We start from the raw sequence: 18,390 nt of genomic DNA on the forward strand, positions 1-18,390 counted from the left end.
AGATTAGAGAGTGCTGAGAGTTCTACGGATGTGTAGCTAAAGTGTCCCACATGCATGATCCTTAAGTACAAGCTTAGGTGGGTTAGAGGGCAAGGTTAAAAGCTCATGGTTGTGAATAAGTACCCATTTTTCTTGTGGAGAAGTGCTTAGAAGGCAAGGGCAAAATAGATTTAAGCTTGGCCAAGACTAAGATGTCTGTTGATAAGGCTGGGTTAGCTTTGGGTTTGGGCTTTGAGAGAGTTGCTTACACCAGTTCTGACAAGACTATTTTCACCTCACCCACTACCCCAGAGTCGGAGAAAACCAAGATCAATGCCTCACAATCCATGCTAGAAAAGAACAAGCTTACACCTCAATCTACAAAGAAGAAACACACACCTAAGAGAGCTCTACAGCCTAAGACGAGAGCACCTATGAGAGAACCCAGAGTGACCAATAGTCAAGCTCCCGAGAGACTTTACCCTTACACCTACAGTCAGAGGAAATGTCATTTGGTTGGGTTTTGCTTTTGCCAAAGGAGAGATGAGCGGCGTGAGTGTGAGTGGAGTACTCAGGACATGTATCGCCCCTCTGTTGATGTACATGAGCCTTTTTACCTGCTCCTACCCACGAGTCTAATGATTTTTAATCTTTTCCTAGAGGCGTTGTCCAGTGTGAATTTTACCATGACTCATATGGTTTTGGTCCACGTGTAAGAGGTTTTCCCAACGCTTTGGTCGACCACGTTTTCTTCAACATGGTACTCGCCCCAGCGTGTTGGTGTTGAGTTGCATGCACCTACTATTTCTGCTTCAAGGTGGATGACCCAGTACTTGATTCCCAAGAGGTTTTTGACTAACCCCAGTACTGAGCCATCTACTTTCTATTATTCTCATATGTAGGTGGAAGGCGGAGGCCTGGAGAAAGAGTGTCTCATCAACTCCGGTAGTTCACGCCACATGACCAGAAATTCATCATGGTTCTTCAGTTTCACCCTAACAAAGCATCATGAGTACATTACATTCGAGGATGATCAAAAAGGTAGAGTGAATGCCAAAGGTATTGTAAATATAAATGAGAGTTTCACTCTCAAAGATATGGCTTTGGTTGAGCATCTAGGATGTAACTTGCTTTCTGTATCTCAGTTGCTTGATGATGACTTGGAAGTGTGCTTCAAGCGCGATACTTCTCGAGTTCTTGATTTTTCTAGCGCTTTGATTTGCAAGATTTCTTGAGTTGGGAGAGTTTTTGGAGCTGGTTTTCCGAGTTTTCTGGTTCTTCTTGGTGTTTAATTGCCCAACCTTCTTTTGAACTTTGAATGTAGCATAGAAGACTAGTGCACATGAATTTTGATTTTCTTACTCGTTTGAGTGCCTTAAGCTTGATCTAAGGATTGCTCAAACTCAAATTTGAGAAGAACCTTATGTGTGCTCCTTGTCAGCATGGTAAGATAGTTGCCGCTCCTCATCCACCAGTTAATATGGTGATGACTGAACGACCATATAAACTTCTCCATATTGATACTATTGGTCCTTCACAGGTTCGTTCAGTGGGTGGGAAGTGGTATATACTTTTTATTGTTGATGATTACTCTTGCTACTCTTGGGTCTTCTTTCTTATAAGCAAGAATGAAGTGTTCTCACACTTTCAAAGCTCATAGTGATAATGGTACCAAGTTCAAGAACTATCTCTTTGATGCTTTCTGTCTTGAATATGGCATTGAGCATCAATTTTCTGCCTAACGCGTTCCTCAGCAGAATGGTATGGTTGAAAAAAGAATAATACTTTGATGGAGATGGTTAGGACGATGCTCGATGAGGCAATTAGCACATCGTGCTACATCTCAAATCGGATTTTCTTGTGCTCGATCTTGAATTTAACTTCTTATGAGTTCCGCTTTGGGATGAAGCCAAAGGTTTCATATTTGAGAGTTTTTTTTGTTGTCATTGCTTCATCGTAAAGCGTGGCAATCTTGATAAGTTTGAGTCATGCTTTTCTGATGGTATTTTATTGGGGTGTTCTCTTCAGAGTCATACTTATAGGGTTTGCAATCTTGACACTAACACCATCATAGAATCCTATGATGTGACTTTTAATGAATCAATCCCATATGCTAGTTCTATCTTTTAGTGTGCAGGCGATCAGGAGATGAGTGAGAGCATCTTTGTAAATAGTGACCTTTCAGCTCTTGGTAATGACGAGGATAATCCACTACTTCTCTCAACCACACATGCTCCAGAGCTAGCTCTTGCTTATTCTACTCTAGCAGAGGGTCATGCAGCCTCCACCTCTACTTCAGAGGGTCCTGCAGTCTCCACATCTGCTTCAGCTACTCTCGAGCCTATACTGGCTGTGTTTGAGGGGGAGGTTCTCTCAAGACGTGAGGCTCCTCAATACATTCAGCAGCGATATCCCCCACATATGATGATTGGAGATCTCGATGAGAGGGTAACTAGGTCTAAGTCCGCTTCTCATGCTCATTTTACTGATTCTACATTCATTGCTTCTTTTAAGCCTCATGATATTGGGCATACTTTATCTTATTCAAATTAGGTCAATGGCATGTATGAAGAGTTAGAAAACTTTAAGAGAAACTAAGTTTAGGTCCTTGTAGAGCCACCTTCATATTCACACTATAGACACAAAATGAGTTTTCAAAAATAAACAAAGAAATGATAGATCTACAGTGAGAAAAAAAAAACTAGACTAATAACTCAAGATTTCACTCAAATAGAAAGGATAGACTACCTATAGTTAAAAAAGGGTAATCTTCTCGATCCTACGTATGCTCCAAAAAGGTACTCTAGTTAATCTAATAAAAACTCTTTACTGAAAAAGCAAAGCTAGCTCTTGCATCGTCTCGTTTTCAAGAAATAAAAATCTATATAAAACTCCAACGAAAAACTACATACTATTATATGTGTAGTTCTGAAAAAAGAAGAGGGTCAGGGAGATTCTGGCCACGACTAATTACGTAGGACACATGAAGTTGGAGAATGCGCGCGATGATACAGTAATAAAAAGTTTTCATAGATAACACAGTATCGGATCGTTCAATATATTCCAATTGACAATTAATCAGCCCTCAATACTGCTTGTCTCATAAAAATGCATTTAGAATCCGAGCTGCCAATATATAATTAATTAGCCTGTGAAGCTGGAAAATTTTCTCCATTACAGAGCTAGGTAGACTGCGCCTTAACATACACTGCATGCAGCTCATGTTTCCGGCAGGAGAAAATTCTGCTTCTTCACAGCTTAACTTGGCGCTAGCCATCTTATTGTGCAGGGAAAATTACACAACCTAGAGAAAATTACATAACGTGATGCGTATACACCTTCTATCTCGGCTGTATATTTATGTTGAGATTCATACTTAGAGCGTTAGATGAAAAAAACATTAGATAGGTAAGAGAACTCACGAATTGATGAAAAGCCAAGATAGATGGTACTTACGCCCCACGTTGCACTATTACTCTGCTGGTTTCATCTTAAATCGATCCCAGGCATGGATATATCAGCATTCTTGGTACTGATATATCCAACGAGATATCTACGTACTAGACTTTAATCAGCCTCGACCGTCGTCGCATCGGTCGGTTTCATGGTACGCATGTACGTACGTATAGTCGTACATACAAGCCTGCAGGTGACGCTATCTCACCGTTGGAAGCGTATGATGCGGTCCTTGGTGGCGGCGGGAGCCTCGTCGACGGGGCAGTGCTCGGCGCCGAAGGAGCGGACGTGGTCGTTGAGCGAGCGCTTGTGCTTGAAGTCGGAGCCGCAGGCGCAGAACCAGCGCTTGCCGCAGTTCTTCTCGTGCGTGCGCCAGTCGCCCTTGACGGCGAAGGGCTTGGCGCAGCGGCGGCAGTGGAAGGGCTTGGCGCCGTGCTTGCGCTTGTAGTGCGTCTGCAGGGTGCGGAAGTCCTTGAGCGGCCGGGCGCGCGGGTGCGCGATGTTGTTCTTGCACCCCGCCGCGCAGCAGTAGCACGGCAGCTTCAGCATCGCCAGTGTCTGCGTCCCCTTGAGCGACTCCGGGCCCTTCCGGTACTCGCGACCGTGCCCCCACATATGCATCTGCATATATTTCAATGCATGCATGCGTGCATTAGTTCGAGACTTGGAGTAACAGAGATTGGAAATTTGATTAGTCAGTTAGCGTTAGGAGTAACTCCCGTTCACTCTTCAGTCTCTATTTTTTTCTGGAGAGATTGTTCGCCTGGTATTTATGAACATTTTCTTTGCTACCTTGCTAGCATAAATTGCAGTACACCGAGTTACTGTGCTTTTGAAGAACTGGATAATTAAGCCGCGGTGCATGCAGGAATGATGCATGGCTATATGTTGGATCATGTATGGTTTTTTAGGAAAGACCATATACTTATGTAATAGAGTTCGATTGAGTACCAATAGTGTGATCTAACTTCAAATCACGAATTTTTTCCAAGTTCATGCGGACACTTTCAATTGTGACTTGTCTCCTTTTTTTCTCCAAAATCAACACGATAATCGAAGCACGACTTATAACTGGCAAATCACAAGGATGAAGTAACAAGATCCAAGATCATAAGAGCATGGAAAACATCGTAATATATACCTGCATGTTGTTGTATCTGTTGAAGGTCTTGTTACAGACATGGCAGATAAACTGCACTGGGCCGATGAGGATCTGCGCCGCCGTCGGGATCCAGTAACGGCAGCCCATCGGCACGCCGCTGTCCGCCCCAACCCCGACAAATTCCCCCTCGATGATATTGCTTGATCCTTCCACCGACGCCACAACCTCGCGATGCTCCTGCTCCTCCCCCTCGACCTTGCAGCCACCATGCATATGCTTCCACTCCCCCCTCTCTTCCTCATCCTCCTCCGCTTCGTTGTCCTCCTCATACTTCTCCTCCATGGTGGCATCCTCATTGCAGGATCCACCAACCGGCAAGCCAATATTCAAATCCACGCCAGACTGCGCTATATTGCTCATGATCTCTTCTTTGACATGGTAGTACTGCTCGTCATCATCGGGATTCTTCCCCTCCTCGAGCCTGCTAAGCAGCGGCAGGCACGTCATACTGCACACTTCCTGCCCTCCTCCACCTCCACCAACTTCTCCCTCTTCCCCAAGCACTACTTCGTGTTGCCTGGACGCCATTGAGGTTGATGGCGATAAAAAGACGACGATGGCGACGGCGACAACAAGGAAGAACACCGCGGCTTCAACCACTAGAAGAAAGGTGAGCCAACCGCCTCACCTTCCATGGCACAAGTCTGCACCCCCATAGATCTTGATCACTGATCGATTCCTACAATATATATACATACGTACTAGCTCTCTTGATCTTGGGGTTTGGTGGAGAAGATGGGAGGAGGAGGAGGAGGAGGAGAGGGGGTAGCTAGCATCCTAATGTCAAGGCGTGTCTGTCACGGGCCTGTAGAAAATGACGGGCCCGAGGCCACCAGTCCATGGCCATATATATGCTCGATGCCAATGCCCTTCTCTAGCTTTATGTGTGTGTCCCTCGCGGTTTGAAGTTTGGTGGCTTTCACACGCGACGCAGGCAAAGAAATTAAGAAAACCTGCTTGAGATAACGCTTGGGAGTGTGAATGCCGAGAGGATGCATAGCATACACCTGGATTGTTGTCTGCTACTATAGATAGTTTGTGTGCGAATGCATGAGTTGCGTTAGTGTGTTACCGATGGCTGCAGAGTGCCGCGTACCTAGCGAGCTTGGTTTGCAGACTTGGATATAGTCCATGGCAGGCTGGTCCTCTGCCGCCGTGCTTCACACAGTAGCGTTCCACGCACTCGGGACTGGGGAATAGTCATCACCGATCAGTACTGACTACGGAGAGGGATGGATGCGGTGCAGGGAATTGAATGGGAGCCCAAGTGCAGTACACTAATAGTTAGGAAGACCAACAGGGAATGAGTACTCGCGTGCGTACATAAAAATGGATGGATGAGCCAAAAAATTATAGAGCTGTAGTTAAGTGCACCAAAGGTATATAAATAAACCCTCTTATTTACATTCTAGATTAAAAATAGATATTTAAATCACTTTATATTAACTTATAAACACCATATATAAAATGAAACTAGAGACTGAGCCTTGACAAACAGGATTGGACTACAGCTTCAGAATTTCCAAGATATTCAGCTGATACCTAGCTTAATAGAGTACCTTAATTTAAAGCTGTAGTCAAGAAAGTTTCTAGCATCGGCAAAACTGTTCGTATCACTAGGTGTCTCTCCGAGTCCTAGGAATATCCAGATTAAGACCGCTTTGCCTCTAATCTGTGCACCCTCGTGACTGGCAAGATCGGCAGGAACTGGAAAACACTTGAAGCCGACATAGGCGAGTGCAGCTTTACCTTACTTCAGTAGAAGATGATGGCAGCAGATAGCTAGACGCCGTCAAAAAGGTAGGGGCCATGACCGGACCGGCTAGCTGATCGCCAGGAACGCATGGTCTGTTACACAAGCACACCGGCGCCGAACCATTAACCGTTCAAAGCAGTTGCGCTACGTGTCAAACAAACCGGGAAGCGAAAATCACAGGGCGCTCCAGCTGCCCCTGCCCAGACGCGTGAGGTGCATGCACGCTGCACGCATATGGTTCGATGTATACTCGTGGAACCCTTTTTTGAAACGGAGGCGCCGCATACGTAGAGGCGCCAGGCACCAGCCATCATTAGCCTGGACCGGAGAAATTGGGAAAGGGAGAGTAACGTACTACCGCCAAATTCAAAAGCGGCACACGTATTGGTCGTGTTGGACTCGGTCGCCTGGAACCACTCAAACGTGGTGGGATCTGGGGTGGAGTGGACTGGGGTAGAAAGAGTTCGATCGCCGATCGGAACGGCGGAAAGAAAGGTAGGACTGGGCTGTGGCACCGGGCCAGGCGGCCGATGGTTGTAAAGATAGCCAAATAGGGCTATCGGGTAGGCACGACGCAGTCCCATCTAAACACGGTCTAGCTACAGCAATGGGCCATGTCATGTCAATTCTCATGCTGTTTGTTTGACCTACGGCATGGTTCGTCAGGCATCATATCACACTAAACTGACTCAGGCACGATCGTGGCACGATGCATTGGAGGCTCGGAAGCGCAGCGGCGCAAGGTCGGTCCGTCGGCATGACTAGGCACGGTCGACTTAGCAGCACTCTGAAAATAGAAAAAATAAAAATAATAACTATAAAATTCTAAAAAATCAAAAAATATAAAAAATAAATAAAAATAGGCTTTATTGATTGGTTGCCTCGTTAAAAGTATTTCTATTAGAAGGAAAAAAAAAGATATAACATATGACTATGCTCTAAAAATTATATAATTTCATTAGAAACCCCAAAAGTTTACTTGCAATTTTTAATATACTTTCTGAAGTGTCCCTTTCTATTTGTAGACATGACACCTAATCTATGATTGTATATATTACACTTAGCAAATCTTACATATTCTCCGTTAATTTCTCTAAAGATTTTTCAAAATATTGTCGCACCCATGACCATACACACGAGTTCTCGACGTCTTGATCCATGAATGACAATATAGAATTGATTTGTTAAAGTGAGCAAGTTACTTGTTTAGCAAGTATAAAAAGAGATATGGGTGGCCGATGGAAATGAGGAGTTTGGCATGGATGGATGGTGGCTATTTATAAGTCAAAGATGAGAGGTTGGTGGTGGGTTCTGAATCTCTTTCGAAAAAATATAGAAAAATCATAAAAAAATCAGAAATAATGGGGAGATATAATTAATTCTAAAAATGAGTTTTATTAATAAATTGTCTCATTTAAAACCTTTCTAACGAAGAAAAAAGAGTGCAAGCTAACTAAAAATTAAAAATTACATGTTCTAATCAACATCTAGATACAAATTTTCGAATGAAACTTCAAGCTCAGTGTTTTCTACAGTGTATTGCATTCGCGCTTCAGCTTGTTCCTAATCTTTTACTAGAGTGAGTATTTTTACCGCCTCACTTGAATGATTTGTTCTTCTCTCTTAGATTATCCTTCCAGTAAGATTAAAAGCAGCATCAGAAAAAACCATAGATGCATGAACCGTTAACAAATCTCTACTGACAGTGAAAACACTGGATAATTCGTCTTGTGCTTATGCCACTATTGCAGTATGTTGAAATTTTCCTGTTCATGGCTGATAAAGTCACTGTCGATGAAGGTAGTTAGCTCTTCTCTAGATGTTGGAATTTCAGCGCTCATAGTCGTAGATGGTCACGATGAAGAGTCTAAACTTCTTGATGAAAAAACTCTACCAAATATTTTTTTTCCTATATTGTCGTCTTCTTATTTGTTATGGGTGTTAGTGGAGATTGTTGCAGGTGAACTCTAACATACTTTATTTCATATTTACTATAAACATCGAATAACTTAGAACAACTATTAATATAATAATTAGAATAATTATGGTTAAGAGCTTCACCTGGAATTATGAGAACTCTAAAAAAACTACGATTTTAGCTTAGAATCTAAAATAAAGATAAAGACATACAACAAAGGAATTTTTTTTCAATATTTTAAAAAATTGGATTTTATAAGAACTACACAATATCTTAGAATATTGTCATTTTTATAGCTATTTAAATGAGTAGTAATTTCAACAATATTATACACTACTAAACAAGATATTAGATAATAAATTTCTGATAAACTCGCATTTGAATTATAAAAAAAATCAAAAAACTATAATATCCTTTCGATAACATGCCAATGTGTTTCCATGAATAAAGTTTGAACTACATACTGATGATAGTGTGTATGAATAAACACACTAAAAATACTCTTATATGGTACAATATTTTTTAGCATTAAGAAAATAGAGTTCTATCTTATCGCTATATCCACATCAAATTTACATAGACGCATACACATTACAACTCAGTATTGCTTATATGTTGTAATTTGTTGTTTAGAGGAATTTACAAAAGATATTACAGTATGAAAATCATTTAGGTATTCCGACAACCTTTTTAAACCAAATTTTATTATGAGATTGATAATATGACAAGCATAATATTGATATAACAATAAAGATTTAGCATATGTATTAAACAACGGAGTAAGAATATTCATTACTCTAGAGTTTGCACTGGTATTATCTAAAATAATCACCGGTGTCTATGATCAATGTCAAATGACACTATAAAAAATTCAAATATTTATAGTTAGAAATAAATCAAATAATAAAATAAGAATGAATAATGATGCAAAAAATCACTAAGAATTCTTCACGACAGCAGGATGACGTTTTTGAAATTTCTCAAATTTATGACAACAATTCAAACTAATTTTACCAAATTATCGCAAATTCTAAAGAACTTTGAGACAAGAACGAGAGGAGTAAATAAGATAACAAATATTGTTGCTGATGTGGAATGAAAGGACAGTGTGATCTTCCATTTATATGTGAAAATATTTTTTTTTACATTTATTTAATTATTTGGAGTCCAAACAATCGCAAAATGGTTAGAAAATTAAAAAAATATATGTTACCTGTTTAACCCGTAAATCCGACGTGACTTCCCGTGCCCACCCGAGCTAGCCCCACGTGCAATAGCTTCTGTCCTATCGGGTAGGCCATGCCATACCGGACCAACCAGGACACGATATGCTCAAGTTGGGCCGCTTTCTTGTCGTGCCTACATGAGCCAACCGTGCCTAAGCTGTGCCGTGCTCGTGTCAGCCCAAAGCAACCAGGTCATGCTGTGCACTAGAGCTAGACATAACTCATAGTCTCATACCATACCAGTCTGAGTGTATAACTAAGTTATAGCTACAATATCATACCTCAAACCGGTGTAGTAGACAATCTATTTGAACATCTTTAGATGGTCCACACGACCACACGCTACGTACAAGCCCCGCAGACCCATGCGCCGACACGGTTCTCCCCCTTCGCGCTGTGTATAGTTAATGGGCTCGTTAGTTCGTTCCAGGCTCATTTGGCCCACAGAGATTATTTTTTAGATAAAAAAGCTTTATTTTCAATATGAAATAAGGTTCGGTCCAGAGAGATTATTAATTGGATCTGTCCATATCTGATTATGTCTGGGGCAGGATTGCACTTGTCGGCCCATTCTGATCTCCAACATTGCTGCGATGGAATGGGGGAGTGGGGGGGGGGGGGCGGGCAGCCGACGACGACGAGCACAAGCAACAGGCAGCGAGCACAAGAGCGCGAACGGTGATGTCGGGACGATCCATGCACGTTATTTATGGTACCGCTTGCTTATGCCTTTACACAGCCTTTGTCCTCATTTTGTCCACAATATTGAGCTACGTAATCAACTCATTAAAAAATCTAAGCTAATAAATAAAAATATATTCATTCATTTATATTTTAACACTCCTTTTATGTGAAGTCTCTTTCGGTTTTAGACAGAGAATTAGGAATCGGTTATAATTTTTTTTAATTATATCCGTTAGGACTTGAACTTGAAGTATTTAGCTCTGATACTTATATTAAGCTACATACACCAACCAACTCATATAAAAACTTAAATTAATAAATAAAAATGAGCAATTCAGTTATAATTAATACACACCTTAAAAATCTCCAAAGCCAGAACCGATCTGGGACATGGACGAACCTAGTGGTACTCCTCAACGGTGGAGAGTCAGTCATCTCCGACAACATTTCAGGTTCAACCACAGTGCAATAATCTTCTCCGTTCTTTATGTGCGGAACATGGTCAGGGCAATTCTTACACAAGACGCTACTGCCCACTGCCTATTTACGGCCGCTGGAAAGAATCGAGCAACATCAGATGCTCGAAAGACAGGGGATCCCATTGCTGGATCGCTATCCCTTCTCAAATAGTGCAGACCCAATAACAAAAATTGGGTCGGCAGGTCCAGCTTTTTACGCCAAATTGAGGGAACGGACAAACTCGACCCACCGTCCGAAATCACACCATACGGGCCTGCACAACACCGGCCCTTGTCCTGTAGGACACAGCCGACTGCAACGTAAGCTTGCTGCCGCCGCTTGGATCGTTGGATACAAGATATCTCCAACTATATATTTTTTTATTTCGTTTTCTTTTTAATTTTTTCTCTATTCTTATTTCTTTATTTTTTCTTATCTCTAACAGCTTTCTTTTGTGAGGAATCGCGAAGGAAAAATAGAGAGAATACCATTCTGGAAGGAATGACATTAAGAGTTTTTTTTCTGATAGAAACCGTGAAAGAAAACTACGAAATGTTAAAGTAAACAAAAATACTTTCATGATAAGAATCTAGACCGTGAAGGAACCGTGGCCATGGTCTAACAGTCGCTGCCTACAAGATCGCGCGAGATCCTCCAGAGACCACCTCAACGCCGCAGCCCACACACAGGCACTGGCGCATTCGAAACCTTCTCTCGCAGTTGGCTCTTCTACTACTCTGTGCTATCTGGATGCTTAGTTTCTTAGGTGCCACACAATTTTTTAGTAAAATTTTACTGTCTCGTGTGCAGGCAGGCAGATGGAGATGATCGTGCCAGCCAGAGTAGTACTGGTATTAGCTGCAGTGGTGCTGGGCTGTGCGTACCAGGCCACCCGGCCGCCGCCCCCGGCAATATTGGGCGCTCCGGGAGGGCCGCCGGTCACCTCCCCGAGAGTCCGGCTCAAGGACGGGAGGCACCTGGCCTACAGGGAAGCCGGAGTGGATAGGAAGACCGCCAAGTACAAGGTCATCTTCTTCCATGGCTTCGCCTCCACCAAGGAGAACGAGTTCCCGGTGTCCCGAGTAACAACCATCTGACCTCGCGCAATCGTAAGCTGGGCTCCGTGTGCTGCGAGCTCTTTCTTGATCGAGAACCGAACCTTGTCTTCTCTTGTTTGTTACGGCTGCAGGAGATTGCAGAGGAGCTGGGGATATACCTGTTGTACTTCGACAGGGCCGGGTACGGCGACAGCGACGCGAACCCGAAGCGCCGGCTGAAGAGCGACGCCACGGACGTCGAGGAACTCGCCGATGCGCTGCACTTCGGGGACAAGTTCTACGTGGTGGGCATCTCCATGGGCGGCTACACGGCGTGGAGCTGCCTTAACTACATACCTCGCAGGTATAAGCATTGCAGCTGGCACGTTAGTCGGATACCAGTAGTTTCATATTGTCAACTTGTTCTGAGCGGGTGACTGAGTTGTTGCAGGCTGGCCGGAGTGGCGCTGGTCGTGCCGGCGGTGAACTACTGGTGGCCGCTGCCTGTCAACGTGTCGAGAACCGCGTACGGCAAGCTCGACGTCAGAGACCGGAGGACGTTCTGGATCGCTCATCACATGCCGTCGCTGTTCTACGCCTGGCTCACGCAGAAGTGGTTCCGGATGTCGCCGATTGTCCGGGGGGAGCCTGACGCGTTCACCGAGAAGGACTTGGAGATCCTCACGGAGCTCCGGAGGAAGGAACGGGAGAGCGGCCTGGTGGATCCGGTACGAAAATTTCATTCCCTATTCACAAACAAGCCGAGCGTACGTGTTCCAGTGTTAGTGGATACGTTTGTTTGTTTAGAAAATGGAGGCTTGAACGCTTGATTTTTAACACATTCATGTCGCATGGTCAAATCCTTTTTTGGAAAACAATGTCAAGCGTTCCATTTTTCAAAGATGCTTTGATGTAGACAAATTACTTAGACACGAAGAATTCCCACACAAGAAACAACTGCACTGCAGAATTCCCCAACCGACGTCGAAAAGTGCTTCTTTTTTTCAGGCCAAAGCAACACAGCAGGGAACTTACGAATCCCTGTGCCGCGACCTGACGATCCTGTTCGGCACATGGGAATTCGATCCCACGAAGATCAAGAACCCGTTCCCCGACGGCGAGGGCGTCGTCAGCATCTGGCAGGGGTACGAGGACAAGATCGTTCGGGTGGAGATCCAGCGCTACGTGGCGCAGAAGCTGCCGTGGATACGGTACCACGAGCACCCCGTAGCTGGACACGCGCTCCCGAACATGGATGGCGTGGGGGACGAGATCATCAGGGAGCTCTTGCTCGGCGAGACGCCGCGAGGCCTGCAGAGCGAGCTGGATGGCTGAACAGAAAGGAAGGCTGGGGAGGGAAACAAGTAATATGATAGAAATTTGCATGTAGCTAAAGAATAAACGGTGTTGGCCAAGTCAGTGCACTGATTGCTTGACGAGTTGGGAATTGCATGAACTTGGTAATTGATGATCTTCAGTTGATAAACTTAGCAGTTAACAGCTTGCCTCATGCTACTTTATTCACATTGATGAATTGAGATGTTACCGGTGCTGCGCCGTCACAGTGATTAGGCTGTAACGAACATATACATTCAGATTCAGCCTACGTTGCTGGTGCCCGAAACAGTGTAATTATACATAATCTAAGTGTGTATTATTATTCATTAGAGGCAAGTGGCATAGTTTACGAATCAGATATGCGAGCTCTGAAAGTAGCACCATTGAATCATCTCGTAGCTTTGATAATCTGTTTGTGCACAGCATAACATGAACCTCCGGCAATCGGCGTGTATGGTGAAGTTGCACGGCCCCCCGCCTGCCTGCCCTCGAACTCGGATCCTATGCCGCTGACAAGCATAAGTCATCTTAGGTCTGATCGTAGTATGGTTCTCCGAACACCCGGGATCGGTGGAGTACCTAATGCTGGTATTCAGAGTAAGTGGCCAGCATGCAGAACCAGAATCGAGCATTGCACGGGAAGAAAATCTTATGGGATCTGGTCTACAACTCCATCAAGCTGGACCCTCTCCACACAGCGACACGTGATGACACTAATCTTAATGCACCCATCCTACTAACCACCCCATTAATCAAGAGATTCCATTACCGATTCCTGCCCTTTACTTCTAATCATGATCTCCCTATCGTAATTATCTAAAACTTCCATCTCAAGAAGACGACGGCTTTATTCGAGCACGACGCGATGGCAGCCGCCTCAGGCTTCATCCACAACAGTGGTCCGGCTGGAAACGGGCTTCACCGCGATGACATCGCCAACGTTGTCTTCGACCATGACGACGCTCTGGATGGAAAGGGCTTCCACCACGACTACATCACAGGCACAGACTTCAGCCACAATGGCGCTCTGACCGGAGAGGGCCTGCATCACGCCGATGTCGCCGATGTGAGCTTAGATCACAATGGCACTCTAACCGGAGAAAACGCTGCATTGAATTTGGAGGTAAGCCACAACGATCTATAGTTGTCTTACTGATGCTAGAACATTTAAGTTTATCAAAACTAAATGGTATATACATAGCTGACAAGAAAATGCACTCCCAGTTCGTTCGATGGCCACTTGTGGGATATTTTCTTTGATTCAATAAATTTATCACTAATTTCTGTACTTAATGTATGTCTATAGGCGAACAATCATAGTGCATCCTTAGCAATGTACCAACAGTGGGAATGTACTTTGCATCTGAAAAGAGGCTTACAACTTCTATATTTCTTATGCTAAAAAGATTGGATTCGGCATCCGATGGTGCCATAGGAAACAAAGAGCAGATGCACTATATCTTCAAGATATTTACTTTGCAGTAATGAAGGTAAGAAGAATATTCATCCAACTCATGAAACAAAGAAAGAACAAGCTTCTTCAAGAACATATTGTGGGGCTCGTGTTCAGTTCTCCATCACCAGGAAAGGTATTTGGAAGATACAAAAAGTTATACTTGAACACAATCATTCTTTTGTAAGTCTGGATAAGGCGCACAGGCTTAGGTCACAACGTCAAATGTCAACTGCTGATCAGCACATAATGAAGAAAATACGGGCAGCAGGAATCAAATAATCTGAAATATTCAGTTTCTTTAAACAGTGGTCTGGCGGAGCTAAAAATGTTAACTTCTTATAGATTGATTGCAACAATTACATTAGAAGTGAGCGCAAGAAGTACTTAGAGACCAATGATACACAGGCACTATTGAAGTATTTAAGGGATAAACAAGCTCAAGACCCTTCATTTTTTTATGTTGTGCAAATAGATGAAGAGACCGGCCGAATATCCAATTTTTTCTGGGTTGATGGTTAAGCTATCATGGATTACTCTTGCTTTAGGGATGCAGTTTCTTTCGATACAACATTTCAAACAAATAAGTTTGAAATGCCATTCGCTCCTCTGCTTGGAGTTAACCATCACAAGCAGACTATTGTTTTCGGTGTAGCATTATTATATGATGAATCCGTTGAGTCATTTGTGTGGCTTTTTACCACCTTCCTGCAAGCAATGTCAGGTAAACAACTTGAAACAATTTTCACTGATCAGTGTGCTACGATGGCAAAGACGATTGTTATGGTTTTCCCATACACAAGCCATCGTCTCTGTTTGTGGCATATCTACCAAAATGCTCCAAAACATCTCAGCCGTGTAATTGCCAACCACTCATAATTTATTTCGGAGTTCAAGAAATGTGTGTATGAAGATAGGTCAGTGGCACATTTTAATAAGGTATGGAAAGAGTTGTTGATTAAGTACAAAGTCGAAGGAAATTCTTGGTTAGAGAATATGTACAAGTTGCGTGAGAAGTGGGCTACTGTCCACCGGCGAGATTCTTTTAGTGCAGATATGACATCAACTCAAAGAAGTGAAGGGATGAACAATGTATTCACGAAAACTTTTCACAGAAAGCTTTCTCTTTCAGAACTATTAGATGAATATGACAAGTGCATTGTTCGTCTTCGCAAGATAGAAACATATGAAGACTACAAGTCACGCCATACCGACCCAGTGGTTTCTAAAGATAACTTACCTTTGTTGAAGACTGCAGCTAAATCATATACAAGGACCATCTATTCTGTTTTTGAAGAGGAATTCAAGAAGCAGTTTGGTCTCTCATGCAATCTGCTGTCCAGCTGAAGGGACAAACAATACTTACAAGGTGACAGCTTTTGATGATATGGATGATGAAGCAGTACTGGCTCTTGACTCAAGGACTTTGGTTATATCTTGTTCTTGTAAGTTGTATGGCTGTATAGGTATGTATACACGCTCCATAAATTTATAATTAATCTAGTCAGCTTGTATTTACCTTACAAAAAAATCTAAATCATGTAGGTATCTTATGCAAGCATGCTCTGAAAGTTTTCAACAGCTGCAATGTTGTCACGTTGCCAAGTCAGTACATATTGAATAGATGGACAAAATATGCAAAGCAGGATCTATTTTCTTCTAAACTACCAAGTGACAAGGATAGATTAGAACCCCAATTTTCACATATTTCTCCGAAAATGATTTCACTTGCATTGAAGTGTAAACCTTCAATCAAGATTCTTGCATATGTGAACAATGGGATCGATAAGTTGTCTTTTGAAGTAGATGATTTGCTTAGTAAGTTAAGCTTGGATGAAAAAGAGGATCCCGGAAGCTACTTCGAGTGCACAGATGAATTCGCCAAAACACGGATATCATTTAGAGCTCCTATTAGGAAAAAAGGCCCAATGATTAAAAGATTAAAGGATGTACTTGAGGGAAGGAAGAAAGGAAAAAGTAAGGCTGCATCAAAGATATGTACATTTTACTCTTCATTTTTTAATGTCTGACTTAGTACAAATTTTCTCCCTGATTCCATATATATATATACATATATATATATATATATATATATATATATATATACATATACATATACATATATATACATATACATATACATATACATACATACATATACATATACATATATACATATACATATATATATATATGTATGTATATATATGTATGTATATATATGTATATATATATGTATGTATACATATATACATATGTATATACATATATACATATATACATATGTATATACATATATACATATACATGCATACATATATATATATATATATATATATATATATGGAAAGGGAAAGGGAAAAGGTGTTCCAAAAATGCAGTTCAGAGGGAAACAAGTAATGTAGCTCCTGTTGAACATGTACCAATCGATGTAAGATTAGTATAGTATCAATATTCTATCTCAGATCAGTAACTCGAAGCCTAATCTTGTGTTCCATTTTCTTTATTGCATAGGGCACACTGGAATTCAATGTTTGTGCTAATAATATAGCTCCATCATCGACCACTTTGTCAGTTGGTGATTATCCTGGAACATTTATTCCAAAAATCCATGGAGAAATTACAAGTCTGCTACTTCACGCTCACCGAGATACTACAACACTGTCTACTGTTAGGCGATTAGATTTCGATGAAGGACATAGTAGAGGAAGGTTGAGGAGTCTCATCGTGATCAAGAGCTGGAGCACGACTAGCAAATGGCAGTAGCATATTTACTTGAGCAAAAAAAAAAGACCGCTTTTCTTGTGATATTATCTTTTTATTTTATTTTCTATCGTCCAGTCAGTGTTTAAACTATTTGTGATTGCATAACTGATATTCCAGATTAGTGAGAGCACAAATATTCAGTCATGACAGAATAAAATCATAGTGTTTGCCAAGATCAGATAAAAACAAAGTTCGGAGAGCAGAGCGTTATGCAAAACGAGTACTGCAAATTTGATTAATTTACAAAATCTCCAAAATCAAAACGAGTTGCATATGTGACTAGTGAAGTATGTTCGATCTAGCTAGTAATTTAGAGGAGGATAACCAGAAAGAGATTGGATGGCTGCTTAATACAGTGCTACAAACTTGATTAATTTATGGTCGCAAAAAAAAATTGATTAATTTACAACATTGAGAATGAACAAAGGTGGAACAATTGTGACTTGTACAAAAAAGCCTGCATGCAGGCAGGCATGCGCACGACGAGGCCATCGGCGCGAAGGTATTGAGTTTGGCATCATCGTCAACTACGGCGCCGACGAGTCCTCACATGCTTCTTCCAACCGGAGCACCGTGGTGGTCGTGACATCAGGGAGCGTCGTTGTGGTCAACAAGGTTGTCGTGAAGGGTTGAAGGTCATTTCTATTCGGCGCACCATAGTGGTTGAGGCCTCTCTGGTCATGCGCGTCGTGGTCGAGCCCTGGTTGAAGGAGTAGATCTGGGACGAAAGCCATAGTTGTTTTCCGATTCCCATTGTATACCTGATGATTGCATATGGTAATAGGGAATGGATCGTTGGTTTAATGGGATCCCTCGATTAATGGGGGTGGTTAGTGGCATGAGTACATTAAGATTAGTTTTGCCACGTGTCATTGTGTGGAGAGGGTCCAGCTTGATGGAGCTGTAGACCGGGTCCCATAGGATTTTAGCTCGGAGAAGGTCGGAGTGAGCAGCAGGGCAGCGACCACCCTGGCTCACCAAAGTCCGTACTCTATTATATTATTATTTGAGATAAAAAGTCACCACCATCACTCTTAAGATCACGAAATTATCATATTAATCAAAAAATATATATAAAAATATCTAACGATCTACATTAAATCAAATAGCACATACCAAATACGATTAATAAAGAGTCAAATGTAAAATATAATTA

At 42.3% G+C, this 18,390-nt stretch overlaps 2 protein-coding genes across 4 annotated transcripts; one reads left to right on the forward strand and one right to left on the reverse strand.

Moving 5' to 3' along the window:
* Window positions 1–3,003: 3,003 nt before the first annotated feature.
* On the reverse strand, window positions 3,004–5,429 carry LOC133924939 (protein TRANSPARENT TESTA 1-like). The gene is made up of 2 exons (XM_062370692.1): window positions 4,577–5,429; window positions 3,004–4,056 (listed from the first exon to the last, which is right to left on the reverse strand). Exons 1-2 carry the CDS (start codon window positions 5,123–5,125, stop codon window positions 3,640–3,642), a joined length of 966 nt encoding a protein of 321 aa, XP_062226676.1. The 5' UTR covers window positions 5,126–5,429; the 3' UTR covers window positions 3,004–3,639.
* A 5,826-nt stretch (window positions 5,430–11,255) lies between these two features.
* Window positions 11,256–13,175, forward strand: LOC133924946 (uncharacterized). Of its 3 annotated transcripts, none has more exons than XM_062370705.1 (5): window positions 11,256–11,359; window positions 11,451–11,722; window positions 11,830–12,041; window positions 12,129–12,405; window positions 12,686–13,175. In XM_062370705.1, exons 2-5 carry the CDS (start codon window positions 11,459–11,461, stop codon window positions 13,010–13,012), a joined length of 1,080 nt encoding a protein of 359 aa, XP_062226689.1. In that variant the 5' UTR covers window positions 11,256–11,359; window positions 11,451–11,458; the 3' UTR covers window positions 13,013–13,175. The 3 variants fall into 3 exon arrangements, with proteins under 3 accessions (XP_062226689.1, XP_062226705.1, XP_062226696.1); XM_062370721.1 differs by having other exon boundaries at window positions 11,451–11,665; XM_062370712.1 differs by having other exon boundaries at window positions 11,271–11,329.
* The last annotated feature ends 5,215 nt before the right edge of the window (window positions 13,176–18,390 follow it).

This window comes from Phragmites australis, chromosome 1 (genome assembly GCF_958298935.1).
Source record: "Phragmites australis chromosome 1, lpPhrAust1.1, whole genome shotgun sequence".
NCBI classification, from domain to species: domain Eukaryota; kingdom Viridiplantae; phylum Streptophyta; class Magnoliopsida; order Poales; family Poaceae; genus Phragmites; species Phragmites australis.